Source organism: Dendrobates tinctorius, unplaced genomic scaffold (assembly GCF_039654945.1).
Source record: "Dendrobates tinctorius isolate UK_male_01 unplaced genomic scaffold, ASM3965494v1 ptg000143l, whole genome shotgun sequence".
Taxonomy (NCBI): domain Eukaryota; kingdom Metazoa; phylum Chordata; class Amphibia; order Anura; family Dendrobatidae; genus Dendrobates; species Dendrobates tinctorius.
This window is the reverse complement of record NW_027361810.1, coordinates 25015770-25037767: the sequence shown is the minus strand read 5'-3', so window position 1 is coordinate 25037767 and position 21998 is coordinate 25015770. Positions and strand designations below refer to the sequence as shown.

The 21998-nt window shown below is 49.0% G+C and overlaps 1 protein-coding gene across 3 annotated transcripts in view; it reads right to left on the bottom strand.

Annotated features, from left to right (window-relative positions):
- RIF1 (replication timing regulatory factor 1) overlaps positions 1-21998 on the bottom strand; it is a 66281-nt gene that overhangs the window by 18420 nt on the left and 25863 nt on the right. For 2 of the 3 annotated variants that reach the window (XM_073545608.1, XM_073545609.1), the window contains exons 12-26: positions 21805-21978; positions 21618-21728; positions 21447-21509; positions 20884-20984; positions 20712-20798; positions 14449-14522; positions 13982-14162; positions 13634-13741; positions 13404-13550; positions 13215-13314; positions 12584-12860; positions 11672-11711; positions 11154-11356; positions 10620-10719; positions 10137-10262 (exon numbers count right to left, since the gene is read on the bottom strand). In XM_073545608.1, coding sequence (XP_073401709.1) covers positions 10137-10262; positions 10620-10719; positions 11154-11356; positions 11672-11711; positions 12584-12860; positions 13215-13314; positions 13404-13550; positions 13634-13741; positions 13982-14162; positions 14449-14522; positions 20712-20798; positions 20884-20984; positions 21447-21509; positions 21618-21728; positions 21805-21978 — 1892 coding nt within the window. The remainder of the gene's footprint in view (positions 1-10136; positions 10263-10619; positions 10720-11153; positions 11357-11671; positions 11712-12583; positions 12861-13214; positions 13315-13403; positions 13551-13633; positions 13742-13981; positions 14163-14448; positions 14523-20711; positions 20799-20883; positions 20985-21446; positions 21510-21617; positions 21729-21804; positions 21979-21998) is intronic. The other variant, XM_073545610.1, reaches the window with a different exon arrangement.

Sequence of the window (21998 nt, the reverse complement as noted above, 5' to 3'; positions counted from 1 at the left end):
TGGGGATGGGAAGAACCTGTTATTTGAACAGGCGGAGTGTGATTGGACATCTGGAATTTGTGAGTGGATATAAGGTAGCCGACGCCCTGCAGGGTTTGCTGGTGATCCTTTCTGCTCTGAGCTCTGGCATCCAGTTTTAGTTCCTGTCTACTAAAAGCGAAGTTTTTGCCCTGCTATTATTCCATGAGATTTTGTCTGGTTTCCTTAGTGTTTGTATTCAGCCAGTCCTGGTTGGTACTGGCTGAATTCCATTTTTGTCTCTGATCAGTTGATCTGTTTGCTGTTTTCAGAATATACCCGAGTGCTGACAGTGATTTTGAAGTCTAGCGACTTCAGGGCCTTTTTCCCTATCAGACGGTTGGGACATTTTTGTAGGGTTTTTGCGGATTGCAGCCAGCATCTTTTCTGTCCTGTCCCATCTAGTTAGTTGGGCCCCATTGTTTGCTCAGCCTGTCTGTGTTTGTGTTTTCATCTGTTTTTCACCGACAATACATGTTGGGGGCTGTCTATTGCTTTGGGGTAGTTTAGATTTCCCCTTTCCTTCTTTAGGCTTATGTAGGTCTCCGGCTGTGACGAGGGGTCTAGGGCACCGTAGGAAATCCCCCCCGGCTACTGTTAGCTGTGGTAAATAGGATCAGGGGTCTGCAATCCGAAAGCAACCAGCCTCTCCGGTTTTCTGGACTTAGCTTGTATTTTTGTTTCCTCCTCCTCCGGTGACTCATTCATAACAGTCTACTACAAAGACCGCTGCGTGAATCATCTGGCTGGCGACAGTGGTTGCCTGCAGAGAAGATTGGTGCCCTGGAATGAAATAATCAGGACTTCTGCCCAAGCGGCCATTGCCTTGGTGACCTAAAACTGCCACCAAGGATGGAGAAAAAAAAACACGCTCCTGAAGCTTCCAAATATTGAACGGCAGTCAATTTTGACGATCAGAGGGGTTTCTGACAGACACCCTCAGAAAACAGATAGGAGCGTTGTAGACGCAAGACGCGGTACAGGAAGGTTCACCGGAGGGAACTGTAATCAATCCTTCAATAGGTCTGTAGTATTTGGCCAGAGTATACTTTTGCCCAGTGAGCCACTTATGTGGCCAATCCCTATTTTACTGGACGCTGGTAAATAACAGCGCACACGCTTGTTCCATAAATGAGATGGAGTGTTGGAGCGGGAATAATTTCCTCGTCCAACTACAGAATCCTGTTGACTGATTCTATAAGAGAATCAAGCGACTCGATCAGTTGGGGGATTCTGAGGGGCTGACGCGTCAGATACGAATTCAGAGGCATGCTCGCTGTGAACCTCAGGAGAGGCGAGCGTCAGGAGTTGCTGATGCTGAAGCGCGAACGTGACTAGTGAACGCACCATGGGTCCGCTTTTTCAGAGACCTGACCATCCCTTGGACGAGTATGTCTCCTGACTTAAATAGTCCTTCCGGAGGTAGAATAGCCTGGGTCAGAGGTCTCCACCGACCGTGACAGGGCACAGGCGACTCAGGGGTACCAGGCGCAGGAAGCCCGTCAGCAGTCGCTGCGAGGGGCGTTGGGAGCGCAGGTCGGGGCGCAGGCCGTGCGGTCCGTGCATAACTGATTAGATTGTGCACTGGGTAGGGCAGCCTTGCAAGTGGTACACACTGTTAACGCGGTGTATTTCTTAACAGCCCGTATAGTCTTGTTCGAGAGATGCATAGCGCTCCAGAAAGAGTTAACGGCAGAGTCTGGCTGCAGAGAATGTGTCGGGAAGTGGTTAAGCTTTAATCTGAGGGCAGATGCAGCTTCCCCTGGTCCGGTGTTATGTCCCCCCGGGAGGAAAAGCGGTGGCCCTGTGGCGTCGCCCGGTATTCGGCTGCTCCTGCAAGGGGGTTAACTGCAGCAGAGGTAACAGACATGGCTCCCGAGGTTAAAATTGCACGTCTCGTTAGGAGCAAGAGGCGCCAAGAGAAGGGGGGCGGCGGCAATAGCAAGGGCGGCGCTATTCAAATTGCGGCCTAGTAGGCCGGAAAAGCAGGGGGCTCAATTTTTGGCATACCCGCGCCGGGGGCGGGGCTATTGAAATTGCAGCCTAGCAGGCCGGGGAAAGCCAGGGACTAAATTTCTGGGGCCATCTGAAAATGCTGAGCGTGCGGGGGGGCCGCGATGGGGCGCTGGTACGCCACCGCTGACGCTAAGTTAGCGCTTCTCCCGGGGGCAGGACCCAACCTCATACCTCAACTCCAGTGCCTAAGTCAGCGCCGAAGTCCATTCTTCTTATCCTCCTGGGCTGATGTAGCAGAGCTGGAGGAGTTCTTGAATATGGGGTGGGGGGATGCTCGATCGGTCCTCCCTCTGGGTAGGGGGACGGAGAGCTTAAAGAGGTATGCTCAATCGGTCCTCGCTCTGGGTAGGGGGACGGAGAGCTCTGGGGCCGATTCAGGGCATCCGAAAAAGCGCTGTTCAGGTCCTTCTCCATGCACTCCTGTGCGATCTTGTTGCGCTTGCCCTCGTATCCGATCAACCATCATGGGAACCATCGTCAGAGGAATCAGCCCCATTAGTCGCAGGAAAGGTACATGAAGGGTTACTCCACGTGCTTGCCTGTTGGTTCGGAGAGAGCGGGCCATAGAAAGGAACCGTCGCCCCCTTCACTCCGTTAATTAAAAAAAAGGAGATTTTTGTGTACTCACCGTAAAATATCTCTCTTAGCCTTTAATTGGGGGACACAGAACCGTGGGTGTTATGCTGCTGTCCACTAGGAGGCGACACTATGCATAATCTGAAACTTTGTCTCCTCCTCTGCAGTATACACCCCTGGACGGCGTCAGCCTTCTCCAGTTTTGTGCAAAAGCATTAGGAGGAAAATACCAGAAACATAACCATGCCTGTAAGAAGGCTACTATAAACGAGCTCAAACAACAATATGAGAACCCAACCGTAACAACGGCCCGCAAGGGCAACAGGGTGGGAGCTGTGTCCCCCAATTAAAGGCTAAGAGAAAGATTTTACGGAGAGTACACAAAAATCTCCTTTACTCTGTCGCCTTATTGGGGGACACAGAACCGTGGGACGTCCCAAAGAGGTCCCTGGGCGGGAAGCAGTGGACGAATATTGTGCTGACAGTCCCCTAGACTTGGGGTACTGCCGCCTGCAGGACCCGTCTACCCAGGCTCGCATCCGCTGAGGACTAGGTATGCACTCAATAGTGTTTTGTAAATGTGTGCAGGCTAGTCCAAGTGGCCGCCTTACACACTTGATGTGCCGAGGCTTGATGCCGAATGGCCCAAGAGGCCCCTACCGCCCGCGTAGAGTGTGCTGTGATACCGGCCGGAAGAGGAGAATTGTTGAGGCGGTAAGCATCTTGAATGGTGGACTTGATCCACCTAGCAAGGGTGGCTTTGGAAGCCGGTAGGCCCTTGCGAACGCCTTCTGGAAGAAGGAAAAGTGAATCAGACTTCCGGAAAGGAGCAGTCCTAGACACGTAAACACGCAATGCCCTGAGACAAGGTCAAGCGTATGCAGAGCCTTCTCCACCCTATGAACGGGAGCCGGGCAAAGGGACGGTAGTGAGATTTCCTCATTGAGGTGGAAGCTGGACACGACCTTCAGAAGGAAGGATGGTACTGTACGTAGAACCAACTTGTCCTGATGAAAAACCAGGAAGGGTTGTCTGCAGGAAAGAGCTGAAAGTTCAGACACCCTGCGTAGCGAGGTGATCGCCACCAGGAAAACCACTTTCTGTGATAGAAAGCGGAGTGAGACCTCCTTAAGGGGTTCAAAAGGAGGCGACTGTAGTGCTGTCAAGACCAGGTTGAGGTCCCACGTCTCCAACGGACGTTTGTAGGGGGGAACCAATCGGGAAACCCCTTGGAGAAAAGTCTTCACTTGCGGCTTGTTAGCAATACGCCTCTAAAAGAGCACTGAAAGCGCTGACACCTGGCTCTTCAGCGAGCCCAGGGATAGCCCGGCGTCCAGGCCTGACTGAAGGAAACCGAGGACCCTTGGAAGAGAAGAGGGGAGTGGGATCTGCCCACGAGATTTGCACCATGTGAAGAAAACCTTCCAGGTACGATAGTAAATCCTGGCTGAAGTTGGCTTTCGAGCCCTGATCATGGTTTTAACGACTTCCGGTGAAAAACCTGCTTGGGTCAAAACCCAGGTCTCAATGGCCACGCCGTCAAATTGAGAGCTCCTGAGTTCTGGTGGAAGAACGGGCCTTGTGACAGAAGGTCAGGACGTGTGGGGAGACGCCAGAGAGCATCTGCTGTGAGTTGCACGACGTCGGCATACCATGTACGCCTGGGCCAGACTGGAGCAATCAGGATGGTGGGAACTCCCTCTTGCTTGATCTTCCTCAGGACTCTGGAGATCAGGGGAAGAGGTGGAAAAAGGTACAGAAGCTGGAACTGGGTCCAGTCCTGAACCAGGGCATCTGCTCCGAGCAACCGCAGATCGCGCGTCCTGGCCATGAAATTGGGAACCTTGGCATTGAGATGGGATGCCATTAGAACCACGTCCGGGGTGCCCCAACGATGACAGATCTGACAGAAAACTTCGGGATGGAGAGACCACTCCCCCGAGTCCATTCCTTGTCGGCTGAGATAGTCGGCTTCCCAGTTGTCCACACCCGGAATGTGGACCGCAGAGAGTTCCGACCTCGCATTCTCCGCCCATTGTAGGATACGTGTTACTTCGGTCATCGCCTGGATGCTGCGGGTGCCGCCTTGATGGTTCATGTATGCCACTGCCGTGGCATTGTCCGACTGTACTCTGATATGAGAGTCTGCTAGCAAGTGATGGAAGGCTTTCAATGCCAGGAAGATGGCCCAGATTTCCAGGATGTTGATGGGCATGGTCGCTTCCATTGGTGACCACATGCCTTGCGCTCTGTGATGCAGGTGCACCACGCCCCAACCTATAAGGCTTGCGTCAGTGGTCAAAACCTTCCATTGACCGGAGAGAAAGGATTTTCCCCTTGCAAGCGAGGTTGGCTCGAGCCACCAGTGCAGGGACCTCCTGGTTTTTGCTGATAACCGGAACTCCCTGTTGAGGGAGAACGGATTCCTGTCCCAGGACTTGAGGATGGCCAGTTGGAAGGGGTCTGAGGTGAAACTGGGCAAACGGTACCGCCTCCATTGCTGCTGCCATCCTGCCAAGTACTCTCATGGCATACCGGAGAGATCTGGGGGACTTGCGGAGGAGTGTGTGAACTCCCAGACGGAGAGCCAGTGCCTTGTCTCTGGGGAGAATCACCAGACCCTTGGAGGTGTCGAATAACATCCCCAGGAAGGTCAGAGACTGACTCGGGGTAGTCGAGGACTTCTGTAAATTGACTAACCACCCCAGGCGCCTCAGAGTGTCGATTGTGATCGAGACGTTGACCTCGTAGTCCTTGAGGGTGGGGGCCTTGATGAGAAGGTCGTCCAGGTATGGAACGACTACTATGCCTCTGGAGTGCAGAACGTCCATGGTAGCTGCCATGACCTTTGTAAATGTTCTGGGAGCCGTGGCGAGACCGAACGCCAGGGAGCCACAAACTGGTAATGGTCTTGGTCGATTGCGAATCTGAGGAACCTCTGATGGGCGGGAGCAATCGGTATATGCAGGTATGTGTCCTGTATGTCTAAGGAGGCGAGATATTCTCCTTTTTCCATGGACGCAACGATTGACCGGAGGGATTCCATGCGAAAGTGACGAACTCGAACATACTTGTTGAGTTGCTTGAGGTCTAGTATGGGTCGGATGCTGCCTCCTTTCTTGGGCACCACGAACAGGTTGGAGTAGAACCCTCGGAAGCGCTCTTCTGCTGGGACCGGCACTATGACTCCTGCTTGCCGGAGGGAAGAAACCGCTTGACGGAAGGCCTGAGCTTTGAGCGGGGATTTTGGATGGACAGAGGGGAAAAACCTGTGCGGTGGGCTGGTAGTAAACTCGATATTGTATCCTGAAGACACTATTTCCTTGACCCACTTGTCGTCTGTAATAGGCAGCCAGACCTGCTGAAAGAGTAGCAGTCGTCCGCCTACAAGTGGGGTGTCTTCCGGAGGGCATGAGTCAAGATGAGGGAAAAGTGAGGTTTTCCTCCTTTAGATTTCGCTTGGCTTGCCTTTGATTGCCAGTTCCTGTCCGGCCTCTGTGCCGCACGTGTGTTGTCCCTGCGGGGGTGGGAACGACTACGGTTTTGTGCTGGGCGTGAGACGGACCAGCCTGAAGAATTCCGAAAGGATCGGAAACAAGATTGATTACGTCTTTTAAACGTGCGTTTTGGTCTTGAGGGAGGGAAGTACTTTTGCCCCCGGTAGCATTGGATATCATTGTATCCAGCTTTTCACCGAAAAGACGGCCACTGAAGTACGGGAGATTTGTTAGGGACTTTTTTGAGGCCGCATCCGCTTTCCATTCTCTTTAGCCAGAGAATACGCCGGATTGTGATGGCGTTTGATGCTATTGCCGCTACCCCTCTTGCAGAGTCCAATGCTGCATGGCAGGGCTGTGGAGTCGGAGTCGGTGCTCATTTTGGTGGAGTCGGAGTTGGAGTCGGTATAAAATGGACCGACTCCTAAAATATATAATAAATTGGGTACAGTAGTTCAATGCAGAATGTGCTGAATATTTTTTCATAGGAGTCTGGGAAAGTTATGAAATGTTCTATAAATGGCTGTTCTATTCCTGATCTAAGGCTACATTCACGCACAGCGTTTTTCCTGTGTTTTTTGAGGATACGTTTTTCAGCTGCAAAAGCTGATCATCTTTTTAAAAAACTGCATCACCTGAAAGGTTTTTGAGCTCATAGATAATGTTACTCAATAGCAAAAGCAGATTAGAAATCTGCTCTATCCATTTATCCATATCTGTCTATCCATATCGTATCTGTACCAAAAAGAATGAAACCCGGGTAGTACACCAATATATATTCTGTTCTAAATATCTTGATTATTGGATCATAAAAATGATTAAATGTATGAGGTTCACATTGTACTACAATAAATTTTTCACTTAAATATAAGCAATATATGTGGGAGTCGGAGTCGTGGAGTCGGTGTAAGGGAAATTGAGGAGTCGGAGTCGCAGGTTTGGCTTACCGACTCCACAGCCCTGCTGCATGGACCATGTAATCTGCCACCACTGCAATTTGCACCGCCTGGTCCGCCAGCTGAGGATTTGAGGCTTGAAGGCCCTTTTGCAAGAGATCAGCCCAGGCCATGATGGCCTTGGCTGCCCAAACTGAAGCAAATGCGGGAGCCAGAGAGGCACCTGCCGCTTCAAAGATTGAACGAGCCATGCGTTCAACCTGCCTGTCTGCTGTGTCCTTGAGGGTTGAACTGTCCGTCAGCGAGAGAAGCGTTTGTTCTGCTAGTCTAGAGACTGGAGGGTCCACTTCAGGCGGATCTGTCCAATCCTTGGTGTCTTTTTGTGGGAAGGGGTACTTTGCTTCCAAATACTTGCGATTGGCGAATTTCTCAGGCTGCGAAAAAAGCTTAGAAAGGATTTTTTGAAATTCCGGGTGATTAGGGAAGACCTTCGATGGTTTCTGAACACTTTCAAAGGAAATCTTGTGTTCTGGTGCATCCGGGGTTGGATCTGAAATGTCCAGCACCCGAAGGATGGAAGAGACTATATCCTCAACTATCGCAGTATTGCTAGGGGGACAAGGGAGCAGAGCGGTCTCTGTTTCGTTATCTGAGTTGGAGTCACATATGCCCTCTGAGTCTTGCGCATCGCTAAGGAGCTCCCTAGCGGGCGAACTAGAGCGGAGGTTTTCCCTGGTCTGGGATTGTGGAGATCCGCATTGTCTTTCCCTATCAGGGGACGGCCTCGGTGACCTGGAGCCACTGTGTCTCTCCCTGGAGGGGGAAGGCCTATTGCTATGTGAGGACGCAGATGAACGCGACCTGTGGGTCCTCTTACGCCTCGAACTGTCGGAAGCGCCCTGCACGTGAGACTGGACGTCCCTTTGCTAGGTAACGTTCATAGCCGAGACATGACCCTGCAGAGCCTGCAGTAGTGTGGAGGTCAGGTTATCTATAGACTGTCAGACTGCGACATCTGAGTTGCCCATTCCGGCAGTAGCGGTCGCAGAAGCGTTGGTAGGGACTTCTTGGGGTTCTGCTCTGGTTTTTTGGATACAGTCCCGGCAGTGCGTATACGTGCTGCCGCTGGGGAGAGTGACCTTGCAGGCTGTGCAGACTGCATAAAAGCAGTCTTGCCTGGTTCTTTTCTTTGAGCCTGACATAGTACCTAGGCTGATTAATAGAGGCCCTACAGGGGTATCTACGCAGAGGAAAAAGGAGTAGGAGAGCGCTATATGGTATAGGAATTCACAGCTGGAACCAAGGACCCAGCTGTGATCTTACCCCACCGGTGCTCCCCTTAGGTCCAGCGCTGATAAGCCCCACGTCCTGTGCCCCCCGGAGACTCTGTGCTGCCTTCCTCCAGGTGCAGCAAGATGGCCACTGGATTCTGAGGTGGAGAGGGAAGGGGGCGGAGAGCTGGAAAAGGGCGCGCTGAGCTATGTAAAAGCGCGCCCTTCCTGCCTCGATCCGCCCCTTCTATGACACTGCAGTGTCATTTTCGTCATCCGGGGGGCGGGGAAAAGGCGGCGGCTTCGGCTAGGCCGAAGCCGCGGTCTAAATTAGAGGCCTGATGCCCAGGAGGGCTCCAGAGCGGCACGGTAGTCCGGGAGGGGGTCGGATTTGCACCGGACCCCCCGGAATGGGCGACTGGCTAGCGGTGGGGGCAGCAGGGCTAGCGGTTCCTGTGTGGGGGGTCCCTGGAGCGCCATGGAGCCACTGCTGCTGCAGGGGCGTAGAAAGCCCTGTCTCTGCTGTGCCACGTCTGCCTGCACCCTCCCCCGGCAGGATCCCACAGCTGGTCTGGGGTCCCTGGTGCAAAATGCTGTCTGTACTCCGACCCTACTTGCGGCGTCTCAACCTAATGCCCCCTGCGGGGGTTAAGGGAGGGTGCGTCTTTCACCGTCAGGGGGTCTTCATCCTTGCCTCAACCTCAACTTCGGACCAGTACCCGAGGGACTGGGGAAGGAGCGACATGGGGAACATCTCCACTTCAACTGGGCACCCCTAAAAAGGGGGCCAAGGAAGGAGCCATGCCGGGAGTCTCGCTGGAGACCCACTTTTCTTCATCTGTTACGACAAAAGGAAAAAAAAAAAAAAGAAAAAAGGTGTGCCTCCTTGCGACACTAAGCAAAAACTGGAGAAGGCTGACGCCGTCCAGGGGTGTATACTGCAGAGGAGGAGATAAAGTTAATCTTTTTCAGATTATGCATAGTGTCGCCTACTAGTGGACAGCAGCATAACACCCACGGCTCTGTGTCCCCCAATAAGGCGACAGAGTAATAAAAATTTACAGAAAATTCAAAAATAAAAACGGTGGGGTCTGAAACCAGACCCAAGTGCCTCCTACAGACACTAAGCAAGAACTGGGGAATTCCCAGCCAGCGAGAGGATGTATACTGCAGGGGAGGAGTTCACTTTTTTCTGTGTTTACTTAGTGTCCTCCTAGTGGCAAGCAGCATAACACCCACAGTCTGTGTCCCTCAATGAGGCGTAGGAGAAAGTAACTTTAAATCACAGGTTTCCTTCATAGCTCAGAAAGTGCCATAAAAGACAGAAAAAAAAGGGCTACTTTGAGTCATAAGGTTTAACCCACAAGTTTCTTTACTCCTCTTTTCCATGTGTTTCTTTGTCCTTGCTTCCTTCACCCTGAATCTACAGTGTGCACATTATAATAAAAGAAAACCTTGGCAAGAATCGGTGTGTTAACTTGACTAGTACTGTCCTTTTTATATGCTTTAAAATTGTACTCTATATTTTGCAGGTTTACACAGAACCTGGGGCATCCAAAGCCTCCGCCATTTACCAGCTAAAGTGGAGTTAAAGTCATTGTGGCATAAAATTAAAAATCCACTGCAGACTAATATCATGCACAAGAAAAATAGTCTTTATTGGACAAATGATTTCATCTACTCAGTTGTAAGCAGGGCACAAAACATCAATATTGATACAAGACTGAATGACAGTCGTACATGTGTATTCACACAGTTTCTACTCTGCACCAGTGTCTGTGTGACTACACATAAAAGCTACGTCTCTCCAGGCACAAGAAAACATGCGAATACCAACACAAATAATTAAATGCCCCCCTTACCTTAGCTTGTGGTGTTTTAGTTGGCGTTCCTTTAAGTTCTTCAGCTTTGGCCAGTAAGGAATCTCTTTTTCCTGCAGACTTCACTTCTATTCCACTGATTTTCGTCCCCAGCTCAGAACTGTCCACCTACATCGGAAATGGAAAAAATTGAAAATTTTCACAAAAAGGGAAAATGTCACAAACGCTGAAGAATAAGAAAAATTAAGTGATACTGCATCCAGGCACATTTCAAAAGTCTCTTAAGGACTCGGGTAAGTGTCAGTAAATCAGATTCATAGAAGCAAGAGGGTTAATATGACACCACTGAAATGCAGTGAGGTCCCATAGGACGGGCACACGTACAAGGGGCTATGGTACTTCACTATGGAGCAGTAAGGACCGAAGTTAAGCAAGCTCTGGATACATAGCCAAGCCCTTACAGCAACCGGACATATAGATAGATGTTGTCTAAAGCCGGGTCCCTTTAAGTGAAAATCCACTTACATTATCAGAATATACACCATTTGATTCCTCCACTGGATTCGAGCAGGTAAAGCCGGGCAACAGAATTGGCGTTTTCAGCTTAACTTGGCTTAAAATTGGTCTGTTCAAAGAGAACACAAAACTAGTCAGAAACAATACATTCCCAAGTCTTAGGCTATGTGCACGCGCTGCGGATTGGTCTGCGGATTTCTATCTGCGGAACCGCAGGTAAAATGACCTGTGGTTTTACCTGCGGATTGGCCTGCGGTTTTGCCCTGCAGTTTATCACCTCTACAATGGAGAAGGTAAACCGCAGCAGAATCCGCAGAAAAGAATTGACATGTCACTTCTTTCTGCAGATTCAAAACCACAGCATGTGCACAGCAGATTGTTAATCCCATAGATTTACATGCAAAAACCGCAGTGTGTGAACATAACTCAACTTTTAGGCCATGATACATTTTGCCAATTTCCAAAGCCATAAATTTCATTTATATAAAAAAATTTAATAAACAGTTACATTTGTTGGATAAACAAATAAAAAAAAAGTCATACTTTAAGTCCTCGGGATACACCAACACAGCGGCCTTGGCAAACGAGCCATTCCAGAACTGCGTCACTTGATTCCTGAAAGTTTTAGTCTTGTGTAGAAATATGGCACAGAGTAGAGGTGAAAGTATTTCAAGCAGTTCATTATCATATGAGCCAGTATACCGGGAGCCGAGACAGGAAAGGACTTCGCCAAGGAGTTTATCCAGCTATAGAGATAGAAAATCTGAATTTAGGTGGGGCAATGCAAAGCATTTTTGCTGTAATCTTGGAGAAAAAAAAAAAAAAAAAAAAGCTTTAGAAAGTCACAATTGCTTCTGGAGTAAGATTTGCGGCGAGGCACACACAGACTCGCACCATTGCATGCCTCAATTGATTCATTAAGAGATGTGAACCTCTTAATGAATCAGGAGCGTCCGGCTCCAACACGCAACACCTCATCAAGGCCATTAAGAAAATAGTCAGCCTTGATGACTTGCCTCCAGAGTCTAATTTTTAAGACTCTGGCATTAACGATATCTCACCTTATTGCTGAGGCTGCTGTAAACTTTGGGCGATTCGGACCTGTAGAACAATACAAGTTGTTACTACCACAGCAGAAACTAGAAAAACGCTGACAGGGTCTAAAAAAGGTGGCTTTGCAGAAAATAGGACTGTGCCTTCATTAACCCCACGGCGACATCCGCCGTACGTGTAAAGCAGATGTGCCGACTTCCTGCTTGAAGACGGTAGATGAGTAACTGCTGCGCTCTGTACTTGCTCTGACATCTGAATCTTATAGAGAATGCTGTAAATTTTCACAGCTGCATTTCATGAGGCTAGAAACGGAGCAAGCAACCATTCTGTCACCCATCAACCTGTCCCATACTACCCATGGACAAATGTGTTTCTGGAAGGAAGTAGCCATGGGGTCCCCCCCCCCCAACCAAAATTTTTCATTCAAGACAGAAAAAGTCCTCAATTTCAGTATTGAAGTGACAGCCATTAATTGTGAGCGCTCCAGTCTAAGAGTATGTTTCCACGGTCAGGTTTGCTGCAAACAGTGGCAGCATCCAAATGATACAGCATAGTGGGGGGTATTTTATGAAATCCCATCTCCACTAGGCGTTCAAACATGCAGGCGGCAGGCCTGCGCATACGCACATGCAGAGCATCTTTATAGACCGCAGCAGGTCAATCTTGCGGAGATGCTAAGTCTCTGCAAGATAAATAGCACCGTTCTATGAATAGGATGCGGTATCACCACGCGTACAAAAGCATGCAGCGCTTTGAACGGAGCAGGCATCCACTGCATTCAAAACGCTGTCAATACGTAACGTGGAGACATACCCCAATAGTGAGAGATGCAGCTCGTTTGCAGCTGTTTAGGCCCAGCCTCAACCTCCACAACCAGGGTCACCCCTGTATCACGTTAGATTAATTTAGGCATTACTCACTTTGTTTTAGCATAGAATTTTGAGATGGGCTTTGTGAGTGATGAAAACACTGTCCTGAGAACCGATGGTAAACTGATGTGGCTGATGCAGGTGGACAGGCAGCTTATGATGGAGGAGCTGACAGCAGTCAGAGACGGGGAGCTGGCGTCTATCAGACTCTGATCAGAGCACAATGCGTGAAATCCTTCAATCAACTTCTCAAGTATCTTCAAGACAGAATGGAGGTTTCCTAGGGGTCCTTTCTTCTTCTTTGCCCAATCTGTTGGAGTGAGAGGACCTAAAAACAATATTTCTGGTTAACAAAAAAGTTTTAATTTCTTGGTGATCGAATGCCCGAGATTTCAATTTTCAATTTCTGTGACTGAAAATGATAACATTCATTTGAATAGGGCGGAATTGGCAATTATCGATAGTCCGTATTTTATTGGTTACAAAACATTGCTGTAGTGTATGCGAGATCATCATGTGAATGTCAAGCTACACAAGATCTATGCAGCTGCAGCCAAAGCCACAATTTACGGTCAGTTTGGATCAGTGAGTATGTGCCCTTAGGCTGTAGCCAAACCTGAAATGAAATTACATTCTGGAGACACAATAGTAGAGAAGAGGGGAAGAAAAAACAAAAACTTACTTTTCGTTTTGGGCTGGAATTTTGTACTATAAGGAGAAAAGTTCACACATTCCAGAATTACTCCCATGACTTGAACTAGTCGCTCCAAAAGTGGCAAATCCTATTTAAAAAAGAAAAAAAAAAAAAAAGAAAATCATCCAAATCCACAATATACTATAGGAATACAAAAAGTGGAACTGAACTACTCACCAATGCCTGATCCCCATAGGCAGCCAAAATTCGGGAGCAGAGTTCTTCACAACAGACGTTTTCGTCCGTGGTTGTGACCAGCGCAGCACAGCGGGAAAACGCTTTATACAACTCTAACCAGCCCCGCATCAAAGTCTTCATAGTGGGCTGCCGGGATGCAGAAGATTAATACAATTAAACCTGAAGTGTGTCCAAACAGTTTACAAATCATAAAAAAATTGGGCACTTACCTGAGGGATGTCTGCAACTGGAAAAATGTGGTTTATGGGCAGCATCAATGCACTGTGCAAAGCATTGAAGTTGTGCTCGAGGGCATCTCCTTGGTTCACTTCATTTGTCTAAATTGAGGGAAAAACAAAACAAAAAAAACAAAAAATAGAAGTTAGACTCTTTCAACCGGCATTTTTGGTCAAATGGGCCATACAGTAACCAATATTAATCAATGTGGTCCTTATGGGAAGGATTGGAACATAATGTATTTTCATACAATGACAGGCAGGCTCAGTAATTTCTGTGATCGTCTGAATTGGGGCTTATTCACAAGCAGAAAGCATTTTGCATACACAATGAATACTCACCTGATTAATCCTTTCCGTTAATGGGTTAATCACAATGCTCCACATTCGCCAAAGCAGCTCTTTATTTTCGACTAACTTTGCTCCTTGGTTCAACTCCTGGAGCACAGACTCACTGAATGCCAAAGGAGAGGTTGGACCTGAGAAGACGTAGGTCACCAAAGTTTCATAATTGACAAAGAATCTGAAAAAAAGGGAACATAAATTCAACTTAATGGAGCATTAATGGAAGCATGGCACAAGTTTTTCCTGTGACTAGGATAGAATTGTTCCTAGAGTTGCCAGATATTAGTGACTATGGACCCAATTTGGCATTTCTTCAGGTAGGCCATGCTGATCATGAGTGCGGTTTTACAGAACCCCCAACAACTTGCATTGCAATTTTACTTGACAGCAAAAGTTTGGTGCAGAACATAAATTCTGCAGATCTACTTGAGGACATATAAATGCCAATAAGAGCTGTAACCTACCTTTCTTCCTTTACACCATGTTCCAGAAGACCGGGGTGAAAATGCAACTGAATTAAAAACAGGGCAGGAGTCCCCTAAAAATACATTTAATTAGACCGGTACGAGTATCAAACACATTATAGTTTTCACAAACTGGTCTATGTAGACTCATAAGGGCCACAAATTGCACAGCACAATAGCGGATGAGCCCACTGTGCAATAAAAGACCACTAATCCTAATACCTCGACATCCATATGAAAAGGGGCATCTGAATGATTTTTTGAAGTCGCGTTCTACAGTCAGCACTGGCTACAAGGTTACACCAGCATAATATTTTAGTATAACCAATATCGACCTCATCATTCCTACTGCATTGTAGGTTTTTATCTGTTGCGGGGTGGGTATTGGGGTGTTGATCAGAAAAGGATTTTTGGTACTCACCGTAAAATCTTTCTTGGAGCCTTCACTGGGGGACACAGGTAACCAAGGGGTGTATGCTGCTGTCGCTAGGAGGCTGACACTATGCAAATAAAGTAAATAACTGGCTCCTCCTCCGTAGCATACACCCACTGACAGGCAAGAAGTACCTCAGTTAAGTGTTAAAGCAGTAGGAGAAGCAACCAACAAACTCCACATATGTACCGGCTCAACAACCAAGGCACGTAGGCCCAAAGCCAGTACAAACAAATAGGGAGGGTGCTGTGTCCCCCAATGAAGGCTCCAAGAAAGATTTTATGGTGAGTACCAAAAATCCTTCTTTATCGCTTCATTGGGGGACACAGGTAACCATGGGACGTCCTAAAGCAGTCCCCAAGGGTGGGAACGGAAGGAATGCAGAGAAAAAAAAAAAAAAAAAAAAAAAGGACTGAGGCTGGCCGGTGCGTAACCGCCGCCTGTAGCACCTTTCCATCCTAGGCCTGCATCGGACTAGACATAAGTATGACGTTTGTAAGACTTTGCTATAACATGCAAATATGACTAGGTCGCGGCCTTGCAACCTCTAAAGCCGAGCCCTAGCAAGAAACTGCCCCAGGATTTATCCAGAGTATGGACCGGAGAGGGGCAAGAAGGACCTAGAGAAGAAAGGACAATGTCTGCACTAATGTGGAATGATAAAGAAACGGAGGACGGCAGGATAATGCTGCCAACTCAGAACTCCCCTGATATCTCCACTTGTAGCCAATAAGGCTAATGGAACCAAATAGTAATACTTACACCACCTGAATCAGATCTTCAGAAACTGTCGTAGAAACTTGAGGATGCAGGTTCTCTCACCCAAAGCATGGCCAGAATGACCTGATGGGAAAAAACTCCAGTCCCTTTCAGAAGTAGGCTTCAAGGCCATGGCGTTAAACTTAAACGACTGTGAAACTGTGGCGGAGGAGAGGCCTTGCGAAGAATATCCGGACGGTCTGGAAAGCCCCAGGAGGTGTCCATGGGCATGTACGCCAGCTCCAGGTACCATGTCTCACTTAACAGCCTGTAGTTGTCAGGAGTACTGGAAACCCTTGACTTTTTTTTTTTTTTTTTTTGACTCTTGTGATTAAGGGAAGAGGAGGGACAGAAGCGGCATCTGAAACTGGGACCAAGGAATCACAAGTGCGTCGCAGCCGACAGCCATCGGATCCTGGAACCTGGTAACGTACCAGGGAACCTTTTGGTTCGTTCGAGAAGTCATTGGGTGGGCATCCGGAATGCCCTACCTCCGACAAATTTAGCCGAAGACTGCGGTATTGAGAGACTACTCGCCTGACGCTAACCCCCGATGATAAAAAAGTAGTCTACCCCTGGAATGTGGACGGCTGATATGGTGGGGACATGGTCGTCTGCCCAACGCAGCATCACTGCTATCTCTACCCTGATCCGTGAGTTGTGAGTCCCACATTGGTGGCTTATGTTCCAAAGATATACTGATTGGGAATTTAGACTGTGAGCCTCATCGTATGTAAGCCACAGCTGTGACAAAGTCCAACTGACTGCGGACTGGCTTGCCTGCGAAGATGGCAAGAAGAATTGCCTTGATCTCCAAGAGACAGATGGGGAGGAGGGTCTCATGAACATTCCAGCGACCTTGCGCTGAGAGAATGAGGAAGCCCGCTCCCCAACCCTGAAGACTGGCATCGATGTTGATGATCTGCCAAAAGAGCGGGAGAAAAGACCTCCTGTGCAGGGCAGAGACAGACAGTGTCCACGAAGAGAGGGACTGCTTCGCATTGAGAGGTAAAGGCACTGGCCGCTCCAGGGAACAGTCCAGGGATCACAATGCTCTTGTCACAGGTAGACCGGAGGGCCAATTGAAGAGGGCGCGGGTGTGAAGCTGGGCATAAGACAGTTTCTATGACCGCCGCCATGACCTCTTTGAAGACCGTGGTAGCGGATGCCAGGCTGAACTGGAGTGCCGTGAACTGGTAAAGATGGTCCTGTATCGCAAAACCGAAGGAACGTTCGATGCCGTACACAGAAGAAATGTGCAGGAAAGCATTTTGAATGTCCACAGAGTAAAGTAAGTCCCCCATCTCCATTGAGGGGAACACCGAGCGCAAGGACTCCGTTCTGAAGAGGCAAATCCGAAGGTGGCAATTCAACTGCTCGAGGTCAAAGATCGGGTAGAAACATTTTATTTATTTTTTTTTTGGGAGCACGAAGAGGTTTGAGTAGAAAACAGAAAACCGTTTGTGCGAAGGAACGGTTACAATGACACCTGAGCTTAGGCAGGGACGAGACAGCTTGGAGAACCCATGAGAGGGTTGAATTGGCGGGAAGGAGAGTGTCTTCCTGGGGGCAAAGAAAATTCCATCTTGTAGCCGGGTGTAACGATCTCCCTAACCCAGGCGTCGTCGACCGCCGACAACCAAGTCTCCGTGAAAAGAAGAAACCTGCCTTCCACCCTGGAAAGAATCCCAGGTAGGGATGACCCATCATTAGAGGAGAATCTGTGATAGGGGGATCTGGAAGACTTAGAGACGGGTCCTAGGCCTCCAGTGAGGAATAGCTTGAAGGAAGGTTTCCTTCTTTCCCCTTGTGCAGGAGAACGGTCCTGCTGTAAGGAACCGCCAGAGGAAAGGCAGAGAGGTGCTTTCACCTCTGGTGGAGTCAGAAGAGCTCTGGATCAGCTTGGTCTAAAAGAGCTAGATCTGATAGCTCCTCTGTAGGAACCGCTGCCATAATACCCCGGCGAAGAATCTTGGCCCAGGGCGATATGGCTTTCAGCACTCAAGTAGAGGTGAAATTAGGTCAGAGGGAAGTGCATGACACCTCTAAGGCAGATACAATTGAGGCCACAACTGTCTGTCCGTAACGTCCTTGAGAGACGCCGCATCAGGCCTGTACAGAACAGTTTGAGATGTTAAGCGTGAAAAAAGGCGGATCCACCTTAGGGGGATTGGACTAAATGCTGACAAGGTCTGAACTAAGAAGGTCTAGAATGTTCAGACGTTTTCGTCCCGGGAAGTGTTTGCCGAGAAGTTCCCAGTGTCTAGGTGGTAGCCTCAAACTCTGGGAAAAAATGCTGGAGGGACGTCTCACCGTCTGAATGAAACGGAGATGTCCTGAGCAGCCGCATGCTCCACTTTTACTTCAAGAGTTTGAATAGCCGAAATAAGGCTATCTACCAAGTCCCGCATCCTAGAAGTCTGATCCACCTCCAAGTCAGACTCTGACTGAAAAACTACATCCGACCCGACGTCCGCCTCTGAGGAGGAGGAACGGGTAGAGAGGGGTATTTTGGATGCCGCAGAGGGGCCCGGTGAACTGGATGAAGAGCTAGACAGAGTCCGCTTCCTAATTCCTTCTCCTGATCAGTCCCCTGTGAAGGTTGTGGTCGGGTGCATGCGAATCACCATGGGAGGTGTTCGGGGCACTGGTGGCAGCAGACAGATGTGGCATATATTCCAGGCCCTGTAAATTTTCTAGTTAGGTCCGATACTGACTGAGACCTGGCAACAGCCCACTCCGGAGGGAGGGGAGTGCATTCATCTAGAAAATTGAATCTACTGTCCGGCTGGAGACCGGCTGGGACATGGCAACAGCCCACTCTGGAGGGAGGGGAGTGCCGTCCTCCAGGCAGATGCCGAAGGACCTGGTCTCACTTTCCTTGTTCCATACCAGATATGTCCTTGTGGACATCGCAGACAGGTGCGTGTGAAACACCACAAAAGGTGTTCGGAGCACTGGTGGCAGTAGACTGATGCAAAAGGCGCTCCAGGACCTGGGTCGTGGACTATGAAACCTCTGTCAGGTCGGATAATGACAGACATGGCAGCAGCCCACTCCGGAGGGGGCGAGTGCTCTCGACCTGGACGTTAGGGACTGCTATAGGTCAGACACGGTGGAAAAGCTGCAGTACGGGCAAAAACAATGCAGACTGGTCAGAAGGCTACTGCTGTTATACAGAAGGTGGCCAAAGGGAGAGACGAAGATTGCTGCCGGGGATAGATAAGTCCCTATAAGGTAGAAAAAAGGAAAAACAGCCTGGGCTTGTCCTACCTGAACCCGAGATGGCGCTGTCGCTGCTCAGGCTGCAGTGTCTCCCAGATCTGGTGCCGGAATAGAGATGGATGCCTGCTGAGCCCACTAGAGATGCACAAATCTTCGTCAGCTGCTACAAACACTGCCTGCTGTGCCCTCTGGGTCCTGCGGCAGATGGTGACAGACCGTGCACAAATCCACAGATAGTGCATGATGTCAAACTTGCAGGCCTTGAGACGCTATACTGGGGTCGAGTCTTGGGTGACAGGGAGAGAGGGCTATAGAGGCCCACTCACTGACTAAAGAAAACAACGGGGCCATCGGGAGGGGGCATGTCTAAGCCCAAGGCGCACGCCGATTGGCCTGGTAATGCTCAGGGCGCGCACTGATTGGCGGAGGGACACTGACTGGCTTGAGGCTGGCAAGAGCGTGGTTACGTGGCCGGGAGAGAAGGCCCAAAGCCAGGGCTCAATTAGCAGAAGGAACCAGATAGGCCGCGCCATCTCAGGCTAATGTGCCGGCGAAAAACCAAAGAAAAAGAGCCCCTCCTAATGGCTGACACAGCGGGAGCACCAGTAGTTACCGGACCTGCCAGGGAGAGACAGGCACAGCGCCATGCTGCAGAGCGGTGGGCGTGATCCGGCCGGAGCTGCGCCAAGGGGCATGTCCGGCATAAAAGATGGCTAGGGAAACTAAACACGCCACGTGTCTGGTCAATAAAGGCGGCTGATAGGAGACATGCCGGAGAGGGGGGCATACACCTGACTTAAAATGGCCGAAGGGAATAAGAAAGCCTGCAAAATGCCGGGGCCGTGCGCTATGAGAAAAAAGGCGTGAAAATTGAACCTGTGGACCAGGGAGGGAAGAGGCTGTCTACAGCGGGGACCTACACAGGTAAACGGGGGAGCTGCTGCCGGAGGAAGCTGCTGTGGGGGGGCTCGCTGGCTTACCACCTGCTTGAATCCGGCTCCTCTTGATAGATGAGGATTGCATCAGGAGCCCTCGGAAGTGAGAGGGTCCTGGAAATGAAGATCCTCCTTCCCGTACCGTCTCCAGACGCTGCAGAAGACGGTATCGATCCCTTATTAAAAAGGGTGAAGGCCACCACCGGTGACCACCGTCTTCCTCTCAGCCCTCTTCCGAGGAGAGGGGTTAGGAGGGGATAAGGCAAGGACTGGCCACCGAGAGTCACCCTGAACCACCCCAAAAGGGAGACAGGGGACAAGTTCTGCCAGCGGGTCAGAGATTGGGCGATGCGGGTGACACCACACTGCTCTCTAGGTCGCTTAAATGTGGGAAAACAGGGTGAGCAATCTGCACCCTGTTACCCGACGAGCTGTATCTGAAAAACAAAGAAAAGGATTAAGTAGTTCACACAGAAACCTGTGAAAGAAAAAATACTGCAGATCTGGTGTTAGATCCAGGTCCGCCTCCTACAGACACTACACTGTAGCATACACCCCAGATACTTGGGGTGTATGCTACAGAGGAGGTGCCAGTTTTTTCACTTTATTTGCATAGTGTCAGCCTCCTATCGACAGCAGCATACACCCCATGGTTACCTGTGTCCCCCAATGAAGCGATAGAGAAATCAAAATTCAAAATCACTAAAAGAAATTGCTTCTACCTGCAATTTGAAAGCATTTTGCAACGCATCAATCCGACCCAAGTTAATACAGCACAGCATGGGGATCTTTAATCCCAGCCAATCTACAAGCCACAGCAATAGGGAGGGGTTTGATTTTAGAATTAGTGGTCCTTTACATTTAGGTGCAACTGATTTAATCCAGGTCGCACGGCTAATACTAAGTCTTACATTAAAAAGATCCATATTTGCCACCTGATAAGCTGCAGATGCCAGCACTTTCTGAGGAAGTCCCTTCATGGTGCATTCGAGCAGACTCTGGAAAAAGAAGCAAAGCTTGTAAGAAAACACTTACAATGCTGAAATGCATGAAGCAGGACGACCACGCATGTTCTGCACTCACCAGACTCTTCTCCATTTGAAGAGAATCAGATATGATAATGTTTTTCAAAGTTTGCAGCAAAAACGTCAGGACTTCTGAGCCTTGACGCTCTTTCTTGCTCCCTAAATCAGCAATAAGTAAAAGCTCGGTAACAAGGAAACAAATGTGAAGAGCACAGACAGGACATGTGCAAAGTTATTTTATTAAGCAGCGTTCAAGGGGTTGTAGATATCCAGGATAAGAAACATGGCTGATTTTACTAAAAACAGGATGTTGTGACTGATATCGAAGCTCAACTCTATTCACCTCCATGGAGATGAGTTGTTACAGTAGAGCCAAACCATGGTGAGGATAGCATATATGTCCAAAAAGAATAGGTGAAAAATCCCAGCGGACGTGACATTGTCACAGCACAGCTTCTGATGCAGAAGTCAGCTGTGGCAGACAACCCCTTTAAGTCATTTACCACAATATAAACTGCATATATTAATAAAATTGTCAGACTTAGTGAGGCTGGTGTACTTGCTATGAAAAATAAATTGTCAGAAAGGCTGTATTAACCCTTGGCTAAAGTGTCCAAGTACCTGTGTCCATTGAGGTTTTTACAAATTCTATCATGTCCTTCCACACAGCATGAAGAACAGCACCTGAAAAGGGGAGCATGAATGAAAACATGCAGGGCAGGATATTAAAAAATAAAATAAATAAATATGGATGAATGATTGTTGATTGGAGCAAAAGGAAATCTAGTTTACCTGAGGCATCTTTTCCTACGGTGATAAAGCCATCTTGTACTGCACCGAGAAGGCTGATGGCGTGCTTACTGAAGAAAGACGAGTTGCTGATCAGGCGATGCTGGAGCGGCTCTGCGGGTATTAATAATATCCGATTAACAATCAAATAATTATCAAGCTGAAAGATGAGCAGCAGGTCAACACTTACCTAAACTGAGCACAATCTTGTGTCGAGCAGCAAACGGAACCACCTCCGGACCCAGGAGGAAATGAAGCATCATCTCAACGCCCAAAAGGTGGACGGAGGGAAACGCAACACTCGCCAGAAGGCTGGAGTTTAAGTTTATCTTTGGGGTTGTTGGACTGCCGAAGGGAAAGCTTCCTAAAAAACAGAATGATAAG